This window comes from Solea senegalensis, linkage group LG12, assembly GCF_019176455.1.
Source record: "Solea senegalensis isolate Sse05_10M linkage group LG12, IFAPA_SoseM_1, whole genome shotgun sequence".
In the NCBI taxonomy this organism is placed as follows: domain Eukaryota; kingdom Metazoa; phylum Chordata; class Actinopteri; order Pleuronectiformes; family Soleidae; genus Solea; species Solea senegalensis.
Genome location: NC_058032.1, coordinates 13,200,068 through 13,218,816, shown reverse-complemented (window position 1 = coordinate 13,218,816; position 18,749 = coordinate 13,200,068). Strand labels below are relative to the sequence as shown.

At 40.4% G+C, this 18,749-nt stretch overlaps 3 protein-coding genes across 3 annotated transcripts; 1 reads left to right on the top strand and 2 right to left on the bottom strand.

The window, feature by feature from the left end:
- Positions 1-1,677: 1,677 nt before the first annotated feature.
- eef1g (eukaryotic translation elongation factor 1 gamma) lies at positions 1,678-9,395 on the bottom strand. The gene is made up of 10 exons (XM_044039689.1): positions 9,318-9,395; positions 8,315-8,473; positions 8,005-8,068; positions 7,171-7,313; positions 6,841-6,984; positions 6,595-6,724; positions 4,631-4,835; positions 3,639-3,811; positions 2,570-2,694; positions 1,678-2,044 (listed from the first exon to the last, which is right to left on the bottom strand). Exons 1-10 carry the CDS (start codon positions 9,327-9,329, stop codon positions 1,886-1,888), a joined length of 1,314 nt encoding a protein of 437 aa, XP_043895624.1. The 5' UTR covers positions 9,330-9,395; the 3' UTR covers positions 1,678-1,885.
- Positions 9,396-10,171: 776 nt separating this feature from the next.
- polr2g (RNA polymerase II subunit G) lies at positions 10,172-13,311 on the bottom strand. The gene is made up of 8 exons (XM_044039691.1): positions 13,026-13,311; positions 12,677-12,786; positions 12,069-12,228; positions 11,818-11,868; positions 11,665-11,730; positions 11,354-11,425; positions 11,199-11,232; positions 10,172-10,478 (listed from the first exon to the last, which is right to left on the bottom strand). Exons 1-8 carry the CDS (start codon positions 13,035-13,037, stop codon positions 10,465-10,467), a joined length of 519 nt encoding a protein of 172 aa, XP_043895626.1. The 5' UTR covers positions 13,038-13,311; the 3' UTR covers positions 10,172-10,464.
- Positions 13,312-13,399: 88 nt separating this feature from the next.
- On the top strand, positions 13,400-15,490 carry si:ch211-175m2.5 (uncharacterized protein LOC568697 homolog). Its single transcript, XM_044039690.1, has 4 exons — positions 13,400-13,934; positions 14,010-14,109; positions 14,518-14,648; positions 14,864-15,490. Exons 1-4 carry the CDS (start codon positions 13,704-13,706, stop codon positions 15,152-15,154), a joined length of 753 nt encoding a protein of 250 aa, XP_043895625.1. The 5' UTR covers positions 13,400-13,703; the 3' UTR covers positions 15,155-15,490.
- Positions 15,491-18,749: the final 3,259 nt, after the last annotated feature.

Below are 18,749 nucleotides of genomic sequence, written 5' to 3'. Positions count from 1 at the left end.
TTTATCCAAGGGCCTATAATACATTCCCAAATTAACGCTGAGAACCGAGGGGGATTGAGCCTCTTAGTGTAATTATGACTCAATTACTTTGTTGGATCATATCCAGAAAATATGGGAAACATGTACACGGCAACAGGTTTAAGTGTCAAGTATTCAGTTACTGGTCAAACCTGTGTTTTCCGTAATTCAGTCCTGCTGTAAAAAAATGTTGAACAAAACATGCTGGAGCACTACATACACATGTTGCATGAGTGAAACTCGTTCACAGCACAACCTAGACAATCTTTTTCAATTTTAACCAACTAAAAAGCACACCTGAGCAAAAAGTGTGCAATTTTTTTACAAAAACAGATTGACTTTGTGAAATTTGGATATATGTCACAGTTCAAAGTTCGCTTAGCTCATTTTTATGGACAGATAAAAAATAAAAACGGTCTATTCTGACTTCTGCACAGTTATTGCTACTTTACATCGCAATAACAAAAAAGTGATATAAAACTAAGCATAACTTTGACTCAACAAAAGAAGCCTGAATATATGACCTATAAACACACCCACCCCAGGATGTCCATGTAAGGCGTTGTGCATTATTCCCACGGCAAATTGCCATGGGGGCGCCTGCCACTGATCCTTGCCGCATGAGCAATAAGGGTTAAAAACAAAGCTGGCAGTGGCAAGGCGTTTGCACAATACATGCGTGTGTATATGTACACGTTTTTTTAAAGCACTTGGCACCTTGATTTCAAAAGGTTGATGAAAAAACTGCCCAACTTATTTCATACACAAGACTGAGTAAATGGTTGATTCTCAAACAGCACAAGATAAAATGGATTGCTTGAAAAACTCTAGTTGCAAGTTGGCATCGCTCTTCATTGATGTTGATTTCAGAGACACCAATAAATAATGGTTTATTCACAATCAGCGACATAAGAGTAGCTGTTGTGTTACTGTAGATGAAGCCTTACAATTATATGCTCCAAGTTTAAAACTTAGTACACATCCTGGACATGACATTTTGAATGTTTAGTAAGATTCATTGCATGCTTCCTTTCCTTAGGGGAGGCACAGGCAACATCAAAACAACAACCTATAGTTTAAAGCAGATGACCTTGTTTTAGTTTGAGAAAATCACAGAGCTCTGCCTACTCATTTTCTTCCCCTGCTGGGTGTTCCCTCCAACAAGCCCAAACGCTTTCCAGCGTCCGGTCTACAACTGCCCTCTGCAGGACTTCAACGACACTGCAACTTACACAACATCCTAAGAGTGATTACAGCGTATTAAATGAACAGTACACAGATTAACGTGATCAACCCCAGTACGTGTGAATCTGGAGGCCAAATATCAGTTGCTACATGGAATGCTTTTCTTTCAATGTTTTAAATATGAGTTTTAACCACACCCAGCACTACTGTTGGGTGTAGTCAGAAATGTCTTATTGCACCATAGTGATGTCACGGTGTTGAACACATTCACAGCTGCAGCAGGTTAATGACCTCTCAATTTCTTTTTCCAGATAAACTTCATTACTCTGCATTTCTGATCTAGCAGTTGGAATTTTCCCACTACTTGGCTCTTTTATGGGTGTCGACTGGTCATTTATTATCAATGAATTACTGCAATGGGGTCACAACTTGAAATACTACTAACTTTAACACAAAGATACATGTAGACTGAAGTCATAGACATGCCACTGATGGCATTACTGAAAATGCTTTATTTCGCAGGACAAACAAGAACAGTTGGGGCCACCGAGACAAAATTCACTCGTCTTCAAACACTGTCTTTCTTGCAGTTGAGTAAGCACATGTTGGCTGAAAGTCCACTGGTTTAATTTGAGGAGAGCAGAGTCGCAAAGTGCTTTTGTTTTAGAATGCCAGTGTCCTCTCACTTGAAGACCTTGCCCTGGTTGAATGCTTTACCCACGTGCTTAAAGTCTCCCTCCCAGGCAAAGTACTCCTTCACCAAGGTCTTGCACTCTTCGCTGTCTGGATCCAGCTTGCGCCAGTCGTATGATTCATAGTCGATCTGCCAGTCATCAGACAGCTAAGGGAGGAACAAAAAGACTTGTTTGAATGCGAGCGATTACCCTGCAGCTTTGTACAGCAAATCATTCATCGCCACCTCTACTAATGATAGATGAGTCACGCCAGCATATTTCCAAGCAATAAAAAGAGTTTAAGAGTTAAATGAGGATAATTTCCTTACTGACAGTTTGTTTCAAAAGGTCAGTTTGATATAAATTTTGTTTCTGAGAATATTAAATGTGCCCATAGCATGAACCAGCCTTTTACTCACTGATTCAGAGATGACTGGGATGAATATGGGATCTCTTTCTCTACCCCCGTCAGATTAAGACTGAGTGCCATATTTGGACACTGCCTTGCCCAGACAGGGAACCATCGAGTAATCACTCAAGTTTTGTTTAAAAACACCAAATCTCAGGAAACGTTCGTTTGGTGGGCCTACTTTTGACAATCAGGCTTGTCAAAGATAGGCAGGTAACACCGGCGGGCGTTATGAAGTCAGTAAACCAGGGACACCAGTGTGTCCGATCTAAAAAACACTTACAGGGAAGGCCAGTTCCTGGCCCCTGAAGATCCAGATGCCAGAGATGCTGCTGTCGTTGTTGGTGCCAAACAAGATGACACTGGCGAAGGCATTTTTTCTGAGTCTGTCCAGGCGCTGGAACATACCTGTAGGCATTTATGAAAATTGACAGAAACAGTTAGTCCACAACAGTACCGTGACATGTGTTCCCAACGCAAACCATACACAGTATCTTATACAGAAGACTTTGATCACAAAGAGGATCAACATGGAGGAACATCAGCTCCCTGAATCCTTTGTATCCCAAAATCTTTTCGGTCTATAATGTGACCACAGCATGAACCAGCCCATTACTCACAGACAGAGTTGACTGGGATGAATATGGTTACAAGTTTCTCTTCCCCCATCAGATTAAGACTTGGTGCCATGATTGGACACTGCCTTGCCCAATGACAGGGGACACTGCCCTCAACAGGTGTACAGCTGTCATTTGAGAGCAGGTTTATTTATAACCACGAAAGTCTAATTTAAACACAGACCATTGTGCATTCTTTATTAAGCCTGCACAAATGCCTCACTGGGTTCTCTCAACTCTTAAGAACTTGATTGGAGTGGATATTGACCAATGTTTTGAAATGGTCATAATAAACTAGCTTTAACCTTGAGCAAGGCTTTCTTTCATACTTTTGATGTCATAATAATGTGGCCAATAAAGGATTATGCAGCTGTTAAATTCTAAATGCCCTACATACAAACCATTATTGCAAAACAGTATTTATTGATAAGGGTGTGTAGCACATGGGCAGCTGCAGTTCCCTTATTCGAGTCACAATTCTGGTTGTTCCCCTACTCTCAAAGTTCCCGTCTCTCTTTCACTGTGCAAACAGGTAAAATGTTGAAGACAAGGAATTGTACATTCTACATGCATACAAATGTTAAGACAAAATATGGTAGTAAGGGTCTTGAAGGTCACAGAAAAGAGAATCTTCTCAATGGGAGGAAACTCATGAACCAAACCATTTCTATACAATGAATAAAGATGTACACAGACCCAAATGTGTTCAGGCAAGTGCCTTTTGCAGAGTCTCACCTGTGATAAGGTTGCAGCTCTTAAAGGCTTGTGTCAGCTCCTCTGGATATTTGTACTGGCAATACCAGATGGAGAACCCCTCTTTGTCAAAGTGCTCCCAGAAGTGGGGAATGGCGACAGTCAGGGTATCCTCATTAGAATACTTCCTCTTAAACTCATCCATGACAAATGTGCTGAAAAGAGGGGGATCAGGTCATGTACATGTTTGTTTTATGTACAGGGCGACATTATGACAAGGTGAGAAAAAATGTTTCATTAACACAAAAACAACTCCAGCTAGGAACAGATGGCCACCTATCAAACATTCACTTTTAATTTGAAACCTAAGGCTTAAAACATGCCTGTGCCTGCCCTAAATTAATTTGTGCCCATAGCATGAACCAGCCTTTTACTCACTGATTCAGAGATGACTGGGATGAATATGGAATCTCTTTCTCTACCCCCGTCAGATTAAGACTTGGTGCCATATCTGGACACCGCCTTGCCCAATGACAGGGGACAACCTGCTTCCCCCACACAGAAGTTTCCTGGAGTACAGGCTCATTTACCTCGCTAAACAAATTGTGAGCAGACCATGCATCATTTCCTATGAATGGTCACTTGAAATGCACTATAGAGTCAACTAGAGTATTGGTCAAAGTGTCCCATTATTTGAAAGCACTACTTTGCCTGCGAGACAATTCTGGATAATTTTCTTTGCATATCCAAAAAAAAATAATTTACATATACACACATACATACATATATATATATACATATATATATATATATATATATATATATATATATATATATACTATATCTATATATATATATATACACACATACATACATATATATATACACACACACACCTACCTAAACATCACACACACACACCTACCTAAACATCACACACACACACACCTACCTAAACATCACACACACACCTACACACACACACACACCTACACCTACACACACACACACAAGGTCAGACTGCAGTCGTTTACCTCTTTGGCAGGTGTGCAAAGGGGTCCTTGGTTTTGGGCTCAGCGGCCAATACAGCATCACAGTCATCCATCTCCTCTTCAGGGGCAGGCTTCTTCTCCTCCTTTTTCTTTTCTTTTTTCTCCTGGGGCTTGGCTGCCTCTTTTGGTGATTTTTCTTTCTTAGGAGGGGCCTCTTTCTTGGGCTGCATGTCAGCAAACTTCTTGGCTGAACAAACAGAACAATGAAAAACAATGTTTGCCATTTAGTGTTCAAGTCAATGTTCCAATCATCTGTTTTTGGTTTTTGCACTCCGTGGGACTACTCTCTGGCAATGATTTTGGAAGTGAAGAGTGAAATACAAGTAATTTGACATGGCTTGCATAAGCTCACTCTAGATCAGGGGTCAATAACCTTTTTGAGTGAGAGCTACCTTTTGGGTAGAGAATATGGAAGGCTAGCATTTGAATGCCTTTGTATTTCATGCAATGAATCGTTTAAATTGTGAATATCATGCATTAAATTGCATAGTAATTTCAGTGCTTACTCCTAATAACGTTTAACTACCCTCCTGACCAAACTAAAGCTTAAACATGCCTATAAACCCTGCAAGACCTCAGATCATAAAGTTACTTGTGCCCATAGCATGAACCAGCCTTTTACTCACTGATTCAGAGATGACTGGGATGAATATGGGATCTCTTTCTCTACCCCCGTCAGATTAAGACTTGGTGCCATATCTGGACACTGCCTTGCCCAATGACAGGGGATCACCTCTTTCCCACACCCAGAAGTTTTTGTCATGGCTTCCTGCTACACTCTGAATCAAAAAGAAATCTACAACACTACTCGTGGTTTGATGTTAGTTGATCTTGCATGACGCAGACTAGCAAATAGTGTGATTTGGCTGAATGGAAAAAATCCATGAGCATGGATTAGCAATGGATAGAATGTGCCAACTGTATAATACGATCTTTCTGCTTCGACAGTTCGTCAACATGTTCTAAACCTTCACAGTCTAATATCGTCCTACCATCCACCCCTACTCTCTCCGCAAGTCTTTTACATCCATCAGGTCAAATCTGTCAGCCATTAAAACATCCAAAAGGTGTTCAGCATTTTAAGGAGTCAGAAATACTTTTCCCCTCAGGCGTCTAGCTTAGCACGCAAGTCGCAGATGGCATGCAACCTATGACCCATGTTTTATCCACTATTTTGCATTTTATATTCTCATACTGTAAATGTAATACTTAAATATATATTTAAAAATAGACCAGACCCCTGGACACCCATTTATTCCTTTTTATACCACTCTTTAAATTATTGTTCTTTGTTGTCCTTGTTCTTTCCAGTTCAATGTCTTTTATGTTAATGCATGTTCTACATTTTTCTTGTATGTGTTCACATACTTAGCTTTATATCTTCTATATTGACGAAGTGCATAAATCCCACCGACCCACCACCTTATTGGCTGCCCGTGGTCGACCAGGTGCTCACAGGCACTGCATTGTTAACCACTGATCCAAATGAACATTAACCAATTCCCCAACAGAAAACTGCTTATTACACCCATCAAATGACAGTCAAATGTTTTAATTTCTTCTTGTTCCCATACAGTCAACACCTTTCAATTGACTACTGCCCCTGTATACAAGTACTAGCGGTGAAAACAAGTTTAAGAATTAAGTGGTCTGCCTACGTTCTAAGGCCGATATGTCCCCTTTCAGCTCGTCATAATTAAGTGGCTTCCAGTTCAGTAGGTGGCTAGTTAGCATGTCGAATGCCAGTCTTGCTACCAACCATTAACTTTTCTTAAGTTGACAGAGCACAAGATTGGAGCTTTGCATGAATAGAGAATCCAGGCCAGCTCGAGGCCTAATGTTTTATCCAGGTATGCCAACTCAAAACGAGTGAGACATACAAGTCCGGATGAAGACTCACTAAACTGTTTTTTAAAATGTCAGGTAAACAACATTTCGTAACTTACCATCAAACTGAGCCATCTTTTCACACAGCTTAACCTCTCCAAGGACAGCCTTGAACTGGGGCTGGTTAACACAGGTGGCAAACCAGCGGTTCACATTGGGGTATGGTTGACGGAAAGAAGGCTCAAGGACCTACAGGGTAAATTGAAGTGACTCCTAATTATTATGGCTCAAAAAACATTACATAGAAGCAAAACATAATAGGCAGGAGAGTGTATGGCAATGTATCTGTAGTGTGTATGTCAAACCTGTTTGTAGAGCCAGAGCATGGAGCAAACCACAGTGATGTCGGCAAGGCTGACTCTCTCACCCACAAGGAAGGTGCGGGTGTTCAGGTGTTGGTTCAGCAGAGTAAGGGCACGCTTCACATCCTCCTTGGCCTGTTCTGTGGCCTGGACAGATCCAGATTTTTAAAAAAGATGACTATGCAGGATTACATAATACATGAAATCTATAATCAGCTACATGAGCCACAGAGAAGGACACTGCAATCTGACCACCTGGCTGGCTCCCACTTACAACTACAGTTAGCAAATAATCATTAGATCTTAAGCTTGGTCAGAAAATGATTTAAGTACCTGTTTGTTGAACTGCATGATTCCCAGAGTGGGGAAAACCCATGTGCTGGCTGGCGGGATGATCTCTGAGTCAGCGAAGCTCACCCACTGCAGCACTTGGGCTGCGGCCTGAGGAGTGGCACCACGCAGGGCATCATTGCTCACTATGGTTCAAAGACAAAACATGTTTATTTATTGAAATGAAGAAAAAAAAACTAGTCTAGGATCTAAGCATGTAATTTTTGGTGAGATCTGCATTTCAACAATGTTTTGGTATTAAACACTCAAAATACATCTGACCAGCAAATGGGTTTTTCCATGATTATTCCATGTCTGCCATGACAGCAAGATGCTACACTAAAACGCCAATTTGAGCGACCCATTCCAGATAATTAGACATTTAAAGCAGAACTGTGCAGGATTTTTACTCTAACAGCTTCAGAGTCATTGTTAAGGTTAAATATCTTGTTGCGGGAAATTGGGGCCCGTCTCCACTCCCCTACCGTCTGTTAGCGGAAAACCAGCCTTGCAAGATTAGGGCCTTGAAGTCCTCAGAATCAGAAGGTCTCGCGAGAAACAAATTGCTTCAAGGCACTGCACACACCCTAGCCAAATAGCAGTTTTAAGATCAGGGCAGCGATGGCGTTATTTAAGACATTCATGGCATAGCTGGACAAAAAGAAGCAGAGAAAAACGGGGACCAATCATGCAAAGTTCTGCTTTAAGTGGACATGGAGAAGTTGCCTAATCCAATCAATTAGCATCTACTGTATTTCAAGATTTGCCTGAATAATCAACATCCTGACCAAGAGTGTGCAAGATTTATCATTTCATGATTATACATTTGAGACTTACAGTAGTGAGCAATGGCATTACTCTCAAACAGACAGAAGCCATCATCTCCCTGGTAAGCAGGTACCTACAAAGAGAAATGAAAAAAAAATTGTTCATTAACTTCATATGGCTATTTATCCATTCAATGAATGAACAGATTACAAGGATGCAGTCAAACCAGTTTTACATTACAATTGGTTAATGCATCAGTTATAGAAATTGCTACAACCGTTTAGTCCAAACTACTAACATTGCCAAAGTTATGGTGAAAAAAAGCTCATTGAAGCACTTTCACTAGGATAATCCAAATTACTAAATCAGCTGCACTAACCTTGCCCAAAGGGAAGTTGTTGAGGAAGGCAGGAGTACGGTTCGTCTGCCCAAAGGTGAAGGCAGGGGAAGTGCTGGCAACTTTGAGGGCAGCACCACTGTACTGGGCTGCAATCTGGGCCTTGAAGGCCCGCCAGTTCTCTGGGTACGTGTAGAGAGTCTGAAACCAGCAAAGACAACACAGGAGATGTTGAACAACCAAGAGTAACAAATATAAAATGGACATGTACATATCACAATTCTACAAGCAAAGGCACTCCATTTTAAGTTGAACTAGAGAACTTGGTGATAAGATTTAAACATTTTTAAGCAAAGTAGATACAATGAATGCCTTTTATTGATGTGTTAATCTCCATGAACTGTGTAGTATAAGGTAACATAGAGACAAAGCCTCTCATCAATGCTAACTTGAACCCTTTAAATATTCTTGTATTAAATGAATGATGTAATCCACATACAGATGGCTGACCCCTTAAAACTTATTTAGACGAGAGAAACTGAAACAGCAGAAAAATATACAGACAGAGATAAGCTCTGGAATGCTGGATATTCACGTGGTGATTTAACTTGCTTTAAATGCTAACCAGTCATCTCGCCGCTAACATAACCATAGCTTTCCTTTCAACCAACCCTTAACATTACAACACAGTGTAATGGGCAACTCAGAATTCAACAAAACCGCACATTAATTCCCAGGTTAAGCGAAAACACGCGACAAACGCAGCGATAGTTTACACGGAATGAAAAGGGTAACGTGGCACAAGCCTGGGCCAGAAGGAGTGTCATTCGGTTTCAATGCGACGTCAGGATAGCAAGAGCTAGCAAGGGAGAACAGTGAATGAAAATTTCGCAAATAAACCGCCTACAAGCTTTAAAACACAGAGCTGACACTGTTGTGACATAAAGGCATTCATTAAGAGCGTAGATGGCGCTGATTTAAAGTGGATTGTGACAGGAAAGTATAGAGAAAGCTCCGTCATAGGGCCCCTCTCCATTTTACTCACCCCTGCCGCCATCTTCAGTACGAGAGAAAGAAAGAACGTGGGCGCGCTCCTCTGACGTATTTACGACCAAAAGACGTGCGCGTAAAAGAAACCCGTTTCTTCTTCTAATAATGATTTCCGGCAGGCTGTACACTGAGAGGTGCGATGCTGCCCCAACCCGCAGTCCAACAGTTCAAAGTTCTTTATCACAGTTCTCACAGTTCTTCTCTTGTGCACATTCCTTCCACACGGTTTAAAGTCCAAAGATTAAAGTCATTATTCTTGAGAAATAGACCAGCTGTGACTGCCTGACAATTCCTCTCAACACTGAACATTAAAGCATGAAAGCCCCAGATCAGTCAGTTAAAAATACAACTTATGTGGTGACGGGTGTGAAGTGGCTCATGCTGAAAATCATTTTTGCCAAATTTAGTTCTTAAAATAAATCTAATTATTAAATATTACACCTACATATTAGATCTAATTATGCTAAATCTAAATGTTGAATCTGAATCTAAATTACATGTAATATAATGTTTCGACCCTTTTCAACCCTTTCTGACAACACCAACCAATTCTCAGCTGAACAGATTGTGGCTAAGGAAACTTTTTTTATCCAGTAAAACATTTTACCTGTTATTCCTGCACCAGGAAGCTTAAATAAAACTCCCTCCCTACATAGTCATACACTTTTTCCAATATCTTATCTAATAGTGCGATTACAGCATCCTTAGTAAGAATTGCAATTTTGGGCATGATTTGCACAGTGGCGTCATGCTTTGCCACATTTCAGCACAATTTATTTTCTTTCTTTGAATATTAACTACAGTAACATGTTTGTACACTGCACATCAAACAGACAAGGATCCTAGATATAAGAACAAATAAAAAGTTTTATTTTGCACAGAAACAAAATAGAAATACAGAGTTTGGATGGACAATGAGTAGATGACTTATTTCTGTATTAAAGTTCACAATTTTTTCTCCAAATCTTGCAACTCTAAAAACCTACACATTTTATAGTAATAAAGCATAATCATAAAACAAAGTAGCTATGACCAGCAGTCACCAAATCATGTCAATCATTGTAGAAAAATATTAATTTTAACAAACAAAGAAATACACTACTACATAAAATGTTCCATGTGAAGTGCAGCCTTCGTAAAACTCAGCTTACAAGACCTGGAAAAAAAAAGTTGAGGGAAAGTTTAGGGATTGATCACAAAACAAAAACTTTTATATGATCAAAGTACCTGTACTGTGAAGCAGAATTTGCCATTGGCAAGGTAATGTCATGTCATGTCATCAGTCAACTATATTGCACAACAAACTGACTCCAGGGATTATTGCTTGTGGCTTGTAACCAGATATTTCCTTTGGTAAATGGTATCACTATTTATGAAAGATCAATCGGAACTCAGTGGGTGGATCATGATAGTGTCTCTCAGGACAGCAAGAATGTTCAGACACTGGGAAACGCCTTTGGCTTTCTTTGACTTTTTTATATTAGCAATTTTCTTTACTGCAGAGGGTCAGGTCGTAAATACAGAAGATCTTTTTTCTGTTGGCTTCAGTCAATTTAATTGTATTGTGCTTCTGTATACTAATACCATACAGAGACAGATTAAATGACCTTAAGACGAACACTCTAACTTGATAACAACAATTTAAATACTGATACGGGTCAATTTAAAGACCAGTATCAACACCAACGTTAGGATCAATGAAGCCACATAATGAAGATACTGTATATCCTTGGTATGTTGAACCTACTTTACAGAACAGACCTCATGATGTCGACATTTCAGGGATACAATATTTTCATTTTTATTTGACATAATTCAATGCATTTTGTAAGTTGCACAATGCAGTAAGTGATATGTTCTCTGACACCATACTCACCCAGATAATCATCCATGAGAGATCCAATAGCAAACTGGAAAACAAAGAGGATCATTTCAAAAACCATTGTGTAACATCTGACATATTGTCTGATATATTTTCCTGCAGCAAGGTGAACTATTTGGTCTACTTTCAAAAAGAAAGAATACACTTACAATATCATTCTTATCCACTCTTGTTCCCACAATCTTTAGCCGAATCTCATCATCTTGTTGGATTACAATGTCCTTAAGGAAAACAGACAAAAACAATAAATTCATAATTTTGTAACAGTAAACTGACAACGGCAGAACAGCCGTGAACAGCACCAAAAATGCTTTTTAAACAGATTTATGTAATACATTACTATCTTTCCCAGACCTAAAAAGGTACATTTTACATTTACTCATTTAATTGTGAAATCTGGTAGATACCTAATCAAGGGAATTATTTTTTGATAACAAAATATAACCCTGAATATTCTTACCTCATCAACCGTCTTGTAACAAGGCGGATTAGAATTTGGGTCAAACTCCATTTCTGAGGGGATGGACTGCAAATAGAAAGTTTCTCATTAGATACAAAATAAAAGATGTAAATCAAATTATGTACCAAACACAACCATGCTACACTGACTCACATGTCTAGAGATGAAGCAAGACATGGGACCAATCTCTGTGAACAATCCAACCTGTAAGAAACAGGAAACTTGAAATTCATTGACATTTAAAACATTCTACTGCAGAAACACTAAATACCAACAAGCAATGCAATGTCAAATTAATGAGAAAACAGCATTGAGGGGTGGTGTGGTGGTGGGAAACGCCATTGTGATATACAGATGAAATAGAAATTGTGCACAATAGTTGGTAAACCTGCACTGCTCCTCACCTTGTTAACCTGAGTGACCACAGCATCCACCACTTCCCCCTTGAATGGGCGGAACACAATGGCCTTATACTTTACTGGGTACAGAACAAACCCTCTGCCTGGCTGGATTATACCTGCCCCGATGTTGTCAATGGTAGTGACTGCAATGACAAAGCCATACCTGAAAGAGAGCAATGAATTAGCAATGTGCTGATTCCCTGTGTATAACATGAATACAAACAAACTTATTGAAATTCAGCTCAGTGATCATACTGTGGGGATAACATAAAAGGCATTGACAAATGTATGGTCGCCATTAGGATTACATATTTATTTTAAAAACATTAATTTTAAATGCAATCTTGTATCAGTCCAAAAATATTCAGAATGGCTTTAAGTATAAATTAAATTTCACAAACTTTTGTCATACACTGTTATGATCAATGTTGTCAAATAGCCCCAGAGATCCAATAAAAATCAAAATTGGCGTGTGATTTGAGCTGGGGTTCATTACATACACATATATTTCAACATAATACATGCACGTCAACAAAATAAGAAGTTCACATCGTACAGGCAACTTAAGACATGTGACGAATAGACACATGACTTGTATTGGAAACACTCACTTGCCAGTGCATGTGCCCTCCACTTCTGTGAAAAGCTTCTGTTTCACGGTGTTGAGTAGATTCGGACCAAAATATCTCGGGTGTAGCAAGATTTCATGCTCCAAAGAAATCTGTAAACACACAGAATTGCTGGTATTTTAGAGTTTGTGGGGTTCACCGACGTGATGCTGTGGTTGTTGCTACAGTGATCTGATAAAGCTTCATGTCGGCAAGGTAAAATAAGAGTTTTTATGTTGCTGCATTAGCAATGCTAACCAAGCAGCTATCACGCGAGGGCTAAACCTTTATAAACACAATATCTATTATCTGCTATTAGCCCGTCCATACAGTGAGAATAACACATACTTACATGGTAAAACATGACGGTTGCAGAGTTCGAAAGCCCCAATTGGCTCTCTTGTTTTGATAGTTTATCCCACAACTTTCACACTGCACCCAGTGAACGAGAAGCAAAGCATCGAAGTCACTTCCGGGTCACCGGGTCGTCTCTTGATAAAACATTTATTACCCAGGTTTATGTCTCTCGGGGAAAAATAAATGCCACATTTGCCCATAAAAAACACACCATGTTTGTTAAACAAAGCGTTAATCTATTTCCGATCATCTGAAACGCGGGGATAATAATGTATTTCTTTGTTTGTTGTCAGCTAACGTTCCAGAAAACGAGGCATCACAGAACCGGAGTCTGACCCATAGCGGCGAGGAGGAGCAGTGCATGACGGTGGTAACAGACAGTGGGCGCGACTCAGTACTTGCTCTACGATTGGTTACTTTGACAGGGCGGCGATACCAAGGAAGCGACAACCAAACTGTTTTTTAATTACACTGTTGATTTTCCAATTTTCAGGCACCTGACACTGCAACGTCAGCTAGCTCATAGCTTGTGTTGTAGGTTAGTTTGTATGTGCTGTTGGTATCGCGTCCTGACCCTTCCCAGGCGCCGTACTTTCCAGTTCTACAGGACACGGGGCGAATAAGTGATAAAAAAACAAACAGGACAGACAGACAGCTTTCTCTCCTGACAGACATGGCGACAAACCTCATCTCCAGGTTGTCTCGTATTTCTGTGTCCACACAGCGCCTCCTGCTCCACGGTCAGGCCAGTCTCCGGTCATGGGGGAAGGTTGCGGCGTTAGCGCCGGGGAACAGACAGTTGTGCAGCGACGCTTCTTCACAGAATATTAGTCGCTATCCAATCCCCACCAAGAACGACCTGCCTTATGATATCGTTGAGCTTATGGAGGAAGTCGAGGCAAAGGTAAACATACTAAACATACTGCTGCTCATTAACATTGCTGTATTATCAACTAACTTACTAACCTTTTGTTTACAGGGAGGCTTTTTGCCAAACGTGTTCAAAGTGCTCTCTCACAGACCAGCTGAGTTCAGAATCTTCTTCGCTTACTACAACGAACTAATGAACAAGGAGACAGGTTTGTGGTGTGTGTGTGATTAAGAGAGAGAGAAGGTAAATAACCTGTACATTGTTTTCCCTATTCATCAATGAGTTGCTTTGTCACGAAAATTGTGAAAACAATTTTGAACAGTGCTTCCCAAACTTCAAAATGATGATCTTCAAGTGTCTTGTTTGTCCACAAACCAAAGATGATCAGTTTAACGTCATAGACTGAAAACAGGAAGACAGCATTCAATTGATGGTCAGTGAAGATGAGTCAGTGATCAAATTAGTTGGCATATGATTTAGTAATTGATTATCAGTAAACACATGATGGATTTATGTTTACATTTCAAGCATCATATGCTATTTTGTGTGTCAAATGTGTGCATAGGAAACAAAATATGTTACTTTTCCCCTTGATTTAATGTATTTGTATAATCAGGAAGATTATCCAAAGCTGACCGAGAGCTAATCGTGGTTGCAACCAGCATCCACAACAGGTGTCTATACTGCGTGGTATCCCACAGTGCACTGCATCGCATCTACTCTAAGAAACCCACTCTGTCCGATCAGGTACCATTCGTCTTTGACTCATGTTTCTTTGTTCTTTTTTTTCTTTTAATTTTGAATCATTCACATTTTCATGTCTTTATCTGCCTCCTCATTGTATAGCAAGTTGACATGTGTTTATGTTTTATTTAGGCTTCCTCTTTGCTCACTGTAAAACAAACGAAACGAAGCAAAACCGATGTTTCCACTCATCGTCCCTTTCCCTACTTTTCACGCAGGTCATCGTTAACTATGAGAACGCAGAGCTGGGTCCTCGGGAGCGCGCCATGCTGGACTTTGCGATGGCTGTGTGTCGCAGTGACACCATCACAGAACAGCATTTCAAGGCGTTGGAGGAAGTGGGCTTTGACCGCGAGGATGCTTGGGACATCGCTGCTGTTGCTGCTTTCTTTGCCATGTCCAACCGACTCGCTCACCTCACTGACATGAGGCCAAACGCAGAATTTTACAATATGGGCCGTATGCCACGGGACAAAAGCAAGGACAAAGCAGGGGCAGATGGCAAGTGAAAAGAGGTGTTTCAGACAAGTTTATCATTATCATATGTTATTGAATGGTGAAAGGGCATTATAATTAAGTGGGGAAAGGTTACATGTGTCTCAGGCGATCAGCTTTTAAAATGTGTGGTTGTCTTCCATGACTAAATCAATGTATGCATAACATTGCCACATTTTTACTACCCCGTGTGCTCTAAATACCATGAATAGTTTCCACTTTATTTCCTTGTCCATGAAATCACTTGAAAGAACTCTTTGTCACCGTGTGTCGCTTTGTGTGGTTTTATGAGCAGCATTCACTCGTTTTGTATTTGAAATCTTCAAAACAAATAAATAGATTATATTTTTCTTGGGAATGGTTTTTTGTCTCCATGTGTGTGGCCCTGCGATGGACTGGCAAACTGTCCAGGGTGTACCCCGTCTATAGCCCGATGTAGCTGAGATTGGCACAGCACCCCCCACGACCCTCTGGTGGAGGATAAACCGGTAGATGATGATGATGATGATGATGATGATATTTTGCTTGGTTTGACACTTAATTTTCTTACTTAGTTTCGTGAGTGTCTTTTAGCTATGTGACTGTGTTAAACCACCAGATGGCATCACATCCATTGAATGACTTACATTTACACTGTATTGTGTATGCTGCATATACGCAATAGACCCCAGCTACCCTCAAGTCAAAATATGAGGTGACAAATTATCTTTCAGGTGTCACAGGGTGCTGTGGCGTGAGAAGGAGCCTATCTAGATCATTTATGATGAATGCAAATCTTTAAATCTTTGATTGCCACAGTGTCTCGACCTGAAATAAATTGAGATTTCTGATTCATTTCTGTCAGAAATGTCATCATTGTCCCCCCAAAGTTACATTTCCTTGCAAGCAGCTTACTTCTAGAGCTGACGTCCCCTGTGCTGTGATACAAGTCAAACTTGACTCACTCTATTTTATATATTTTTTCTGAGAAAGTGTGTCATTTCACATCAGTCTGTGAACAGCGCTCGAGATCAATGACAGATTTCAGTCTGAAGAGATTCCAGTGAGAAATCCCAGGAATAAACGCACTCGTCTGACTCTGTATTCCTCTGACTGAGTCATTTCTTTTGTTCAAAGTTTTCTTCCCAAGGCTCGAGAACAAATGATTATTAGCTCTGTCATTGAGATTACGTTTCATCGGTATGGGTTTACCAATCTGATTCATTTCTTTTGGGATGGTAGGTGATCACCCAAATATGTTCTCATTCAATTGTGGTAAGACTCGACCCACTGATGACATCACAACAAATGTGCCGTTTTCAAGAAATCCTTACCTCTTAAAATGGGCAAAACTGTAAAAAGGATCAGACATACCACCAGACTTTCATCCAGTCCTGATCCAGATTAGGGATTTAACGGCAATTTATATTCAATAAGGCACCCCTGAACAAGTTCAGACTTGCATGCTTATTGTAACAGAAACACTGTGCTCTCTGAATATGTGCATAGTTGCACCAGACATCAGCACAGTTTACTTTGGCGTACTCTGTTGTTTTAACACGTGTGCACAGTTACAAAGCCTGTGCATGTGTTGATGAAGGATGTTCTCTGAGCATTTGTATCCGGAGTCATTTGCATTCATTTCGTCTGATGGAATTTAACATGCAGTACAGCATCTACAGTATTTGTCCCCGATCTGGGAATTCTAATCCCTCTAGACACAGCATCAGGGATTGAACATGCACTCACTCACTCACTCACTCACTCACACAGCTGTGACACAGAGAGCAAGAATAAAATATGGTCCATTGGCTTTTTGGTGAATATGAATGTGTAAATAAGCAATAATGTGAAGGCCAATGTCTTGTTATTTTGGCAGCTTCATCCATCAAATAAAAGAGAGAAGAGAACTAAAACTGTCTGCATAATGAGTGCAATTGCTTTGGCCCACGATATACATTGTGGCTCTAATCGTCCTGGCAATGCTGGAGCAAACATGACTGAGGTTCTTCTATGACCTCTCAGTCAACCACCTGAGAAGAGTTTGAAATCACAGTGTTCCAGACTGACGAGCCAAATGCACATTCGTTCAGATTACTTAATGTTTGCGGATTACAGGTCATGCATCATCTCATATCTGCTGCTCTTTGTTGTCGTTTGTGCGGTCATATGTGTGATTTGAGGACACGAGCAGACGGTGAAATGTGACCCGCAGCATCTCATCTGAGTCTTCACAGCATACTGGCACTAATGGCTTTATTATTAGATGACCTTTTTTTTATATATATATATATATTTTCAATTGCTGTGATGTGTTTGGTTTTGGCGTCATTCCCAGCTTAAACACTTCAATCTTTGGTGTGTTTCCTCTCTCTCTCTCTGTTCTCGCAGATGCATTAATCTAGGCTGTAATAATAATCATTTCAGACGTCTGCCTTCTCTGCAGCTGTCCTTGAAACATGCCATGTCTGGCTAATGTTTTGTGTGTGTAGTATTTCACTAATGTGAATATTATTTGACTTATTGAATTGCCAGTACGCTCTTCAGAAGAGATTTAGACCTCTCACATGTAAAATGCATGTTTTGGTTTGGAGGTGGCTCAGAAGAGTGCAAGTGTATGATAACAGGACGTCTGACCCACGAGACCCCTCTGTCATTTTCATGATGTGTCACATTAGTATTCCGGCTGTCCCCCCGACATGAATCAGAGCTTATTACAGTCATAAACAGTGTCAGGGCAGAGTTAATTAAATAATACCTTAATAGATTACTAAAATGGTAGGGAAGAAACAGTCAGGGGAAAAAAGACAGGAAAGAGAAATGAAAACAGCAAAAATAAGTCAAATTGTATGAAGATTTCGAGAGTTTTTGACGAGACAGGTGGCGACGTGCAGGGCAAAGAGGAGAGACATGATCACATGGTGCCACAGAAGCATCCAGCAAAGCTGTTTCTCACCTCCAACTCTCAGGCTGGAAAGAGGAAGCAAGAGATCTGCTGAGAAGCTGACACGCCTCCACCTGCCACACACAAAGATTTCATTATTATCCTGCCTTATTGTCACTTCTCTCTTTTCCCCCCATTGGCTGATTTATAGTTTGTAATTCAAAATGATCTAATCACATTACATTATCTGTTGCTGCTTCATTACGAAGCAGCAATAGATTAGATTTTAATTTGTCTTCTCACATCTGTGTTTTGGTCCATAACGTCCCTGTGAAGTGTACATCAGCTCCACACTGAGCTCAGCAGCCTGATCGTTTGACACTGTGAACATGCAGTCTGCTCCCACTCAGGCCCCCACTGTGTGTGTGTGTGTGTGTGTGTGTGCGTGTGTGTGTGTGTGTGTGTGTGTGTGTGTGTGAGGCACCCAACCACCCAGCGTCTTGCACTTCTTGCACCTGCCATGTTTCCACTTGGGCTCTGTATCTGCAGCGTTGCATAGAACAACAAAAATAACAAATGCACCAACACCACCAATAACAACAACAACAACAACACTTGTTTACATGACAGCAGAGGTTTGTATGAAATACCGTATACATTTGAAAACGTTGTGTTTGTCTGAGAACACTCAGTAGATTGAGGCTTTTTTTAAAATTGAAATCACATAGCTTTGATTTTCTCTGTTG

Excerpts from the sequence above, each read along its gene's own strand:
- eef1g (XM_044039689.1), bottom strand. Across the intron at positions 6,985-7,170 it reads TCATGCAGTTCAACAAACAG|GCCACAGAACAGGCCAAGGA; the intron begins GTACTTAAATCA and ends GGATCTGTCCAG. Across the intron at positions 6,725-6,840 it reads TGCTCTGGCTCTACAAACAG|GTCCTTGAGCCTTCTTTCCG; the intron begins GTTTGACATACA and ends TTTACCCTGTAG.
- polr2g (XM_044039691.1), bottom strand. Across the intron at positions 11,426-11,664 it reads GTTACAAGACGGTTGATGAG|GACATTGTAATCCAACAAGA; the intron begins GTAAGAATATTC and ends GTTTTCCTTAAG. Across the intron at positions 11,233-11,353 it reads GAGTGGATAAGAATGATATT|TTTGCTATTGGATCTCTCAT; the intron begins GTAAGTGTATTC and ends TTTGTTTTCCAG.
- si:ch211-175m2.5 (XM_044039690.1), top strand. The coding sequence starts at position 13,704 with ATGGCGACAAACCTCATCTCCAGGTTGTCTCGTATTTCTGTGTCCACA. Across the intron at positions 13,935-14,009 it reads TGGAGGAAGTCGAGGCAAAG|GGAGGCTTTTTGCCAAACGT; the intron begins GTAAACATACTA and ends TTTTGTTTACAG. Across the intron at positions 14,110-14,517 it reads ACTAATGAACAAGGAGACAG|GAAGATTATCCAAAGCTGAC; the intron begins GTTTGTGGTGTG and ends TTGTATAATCAG.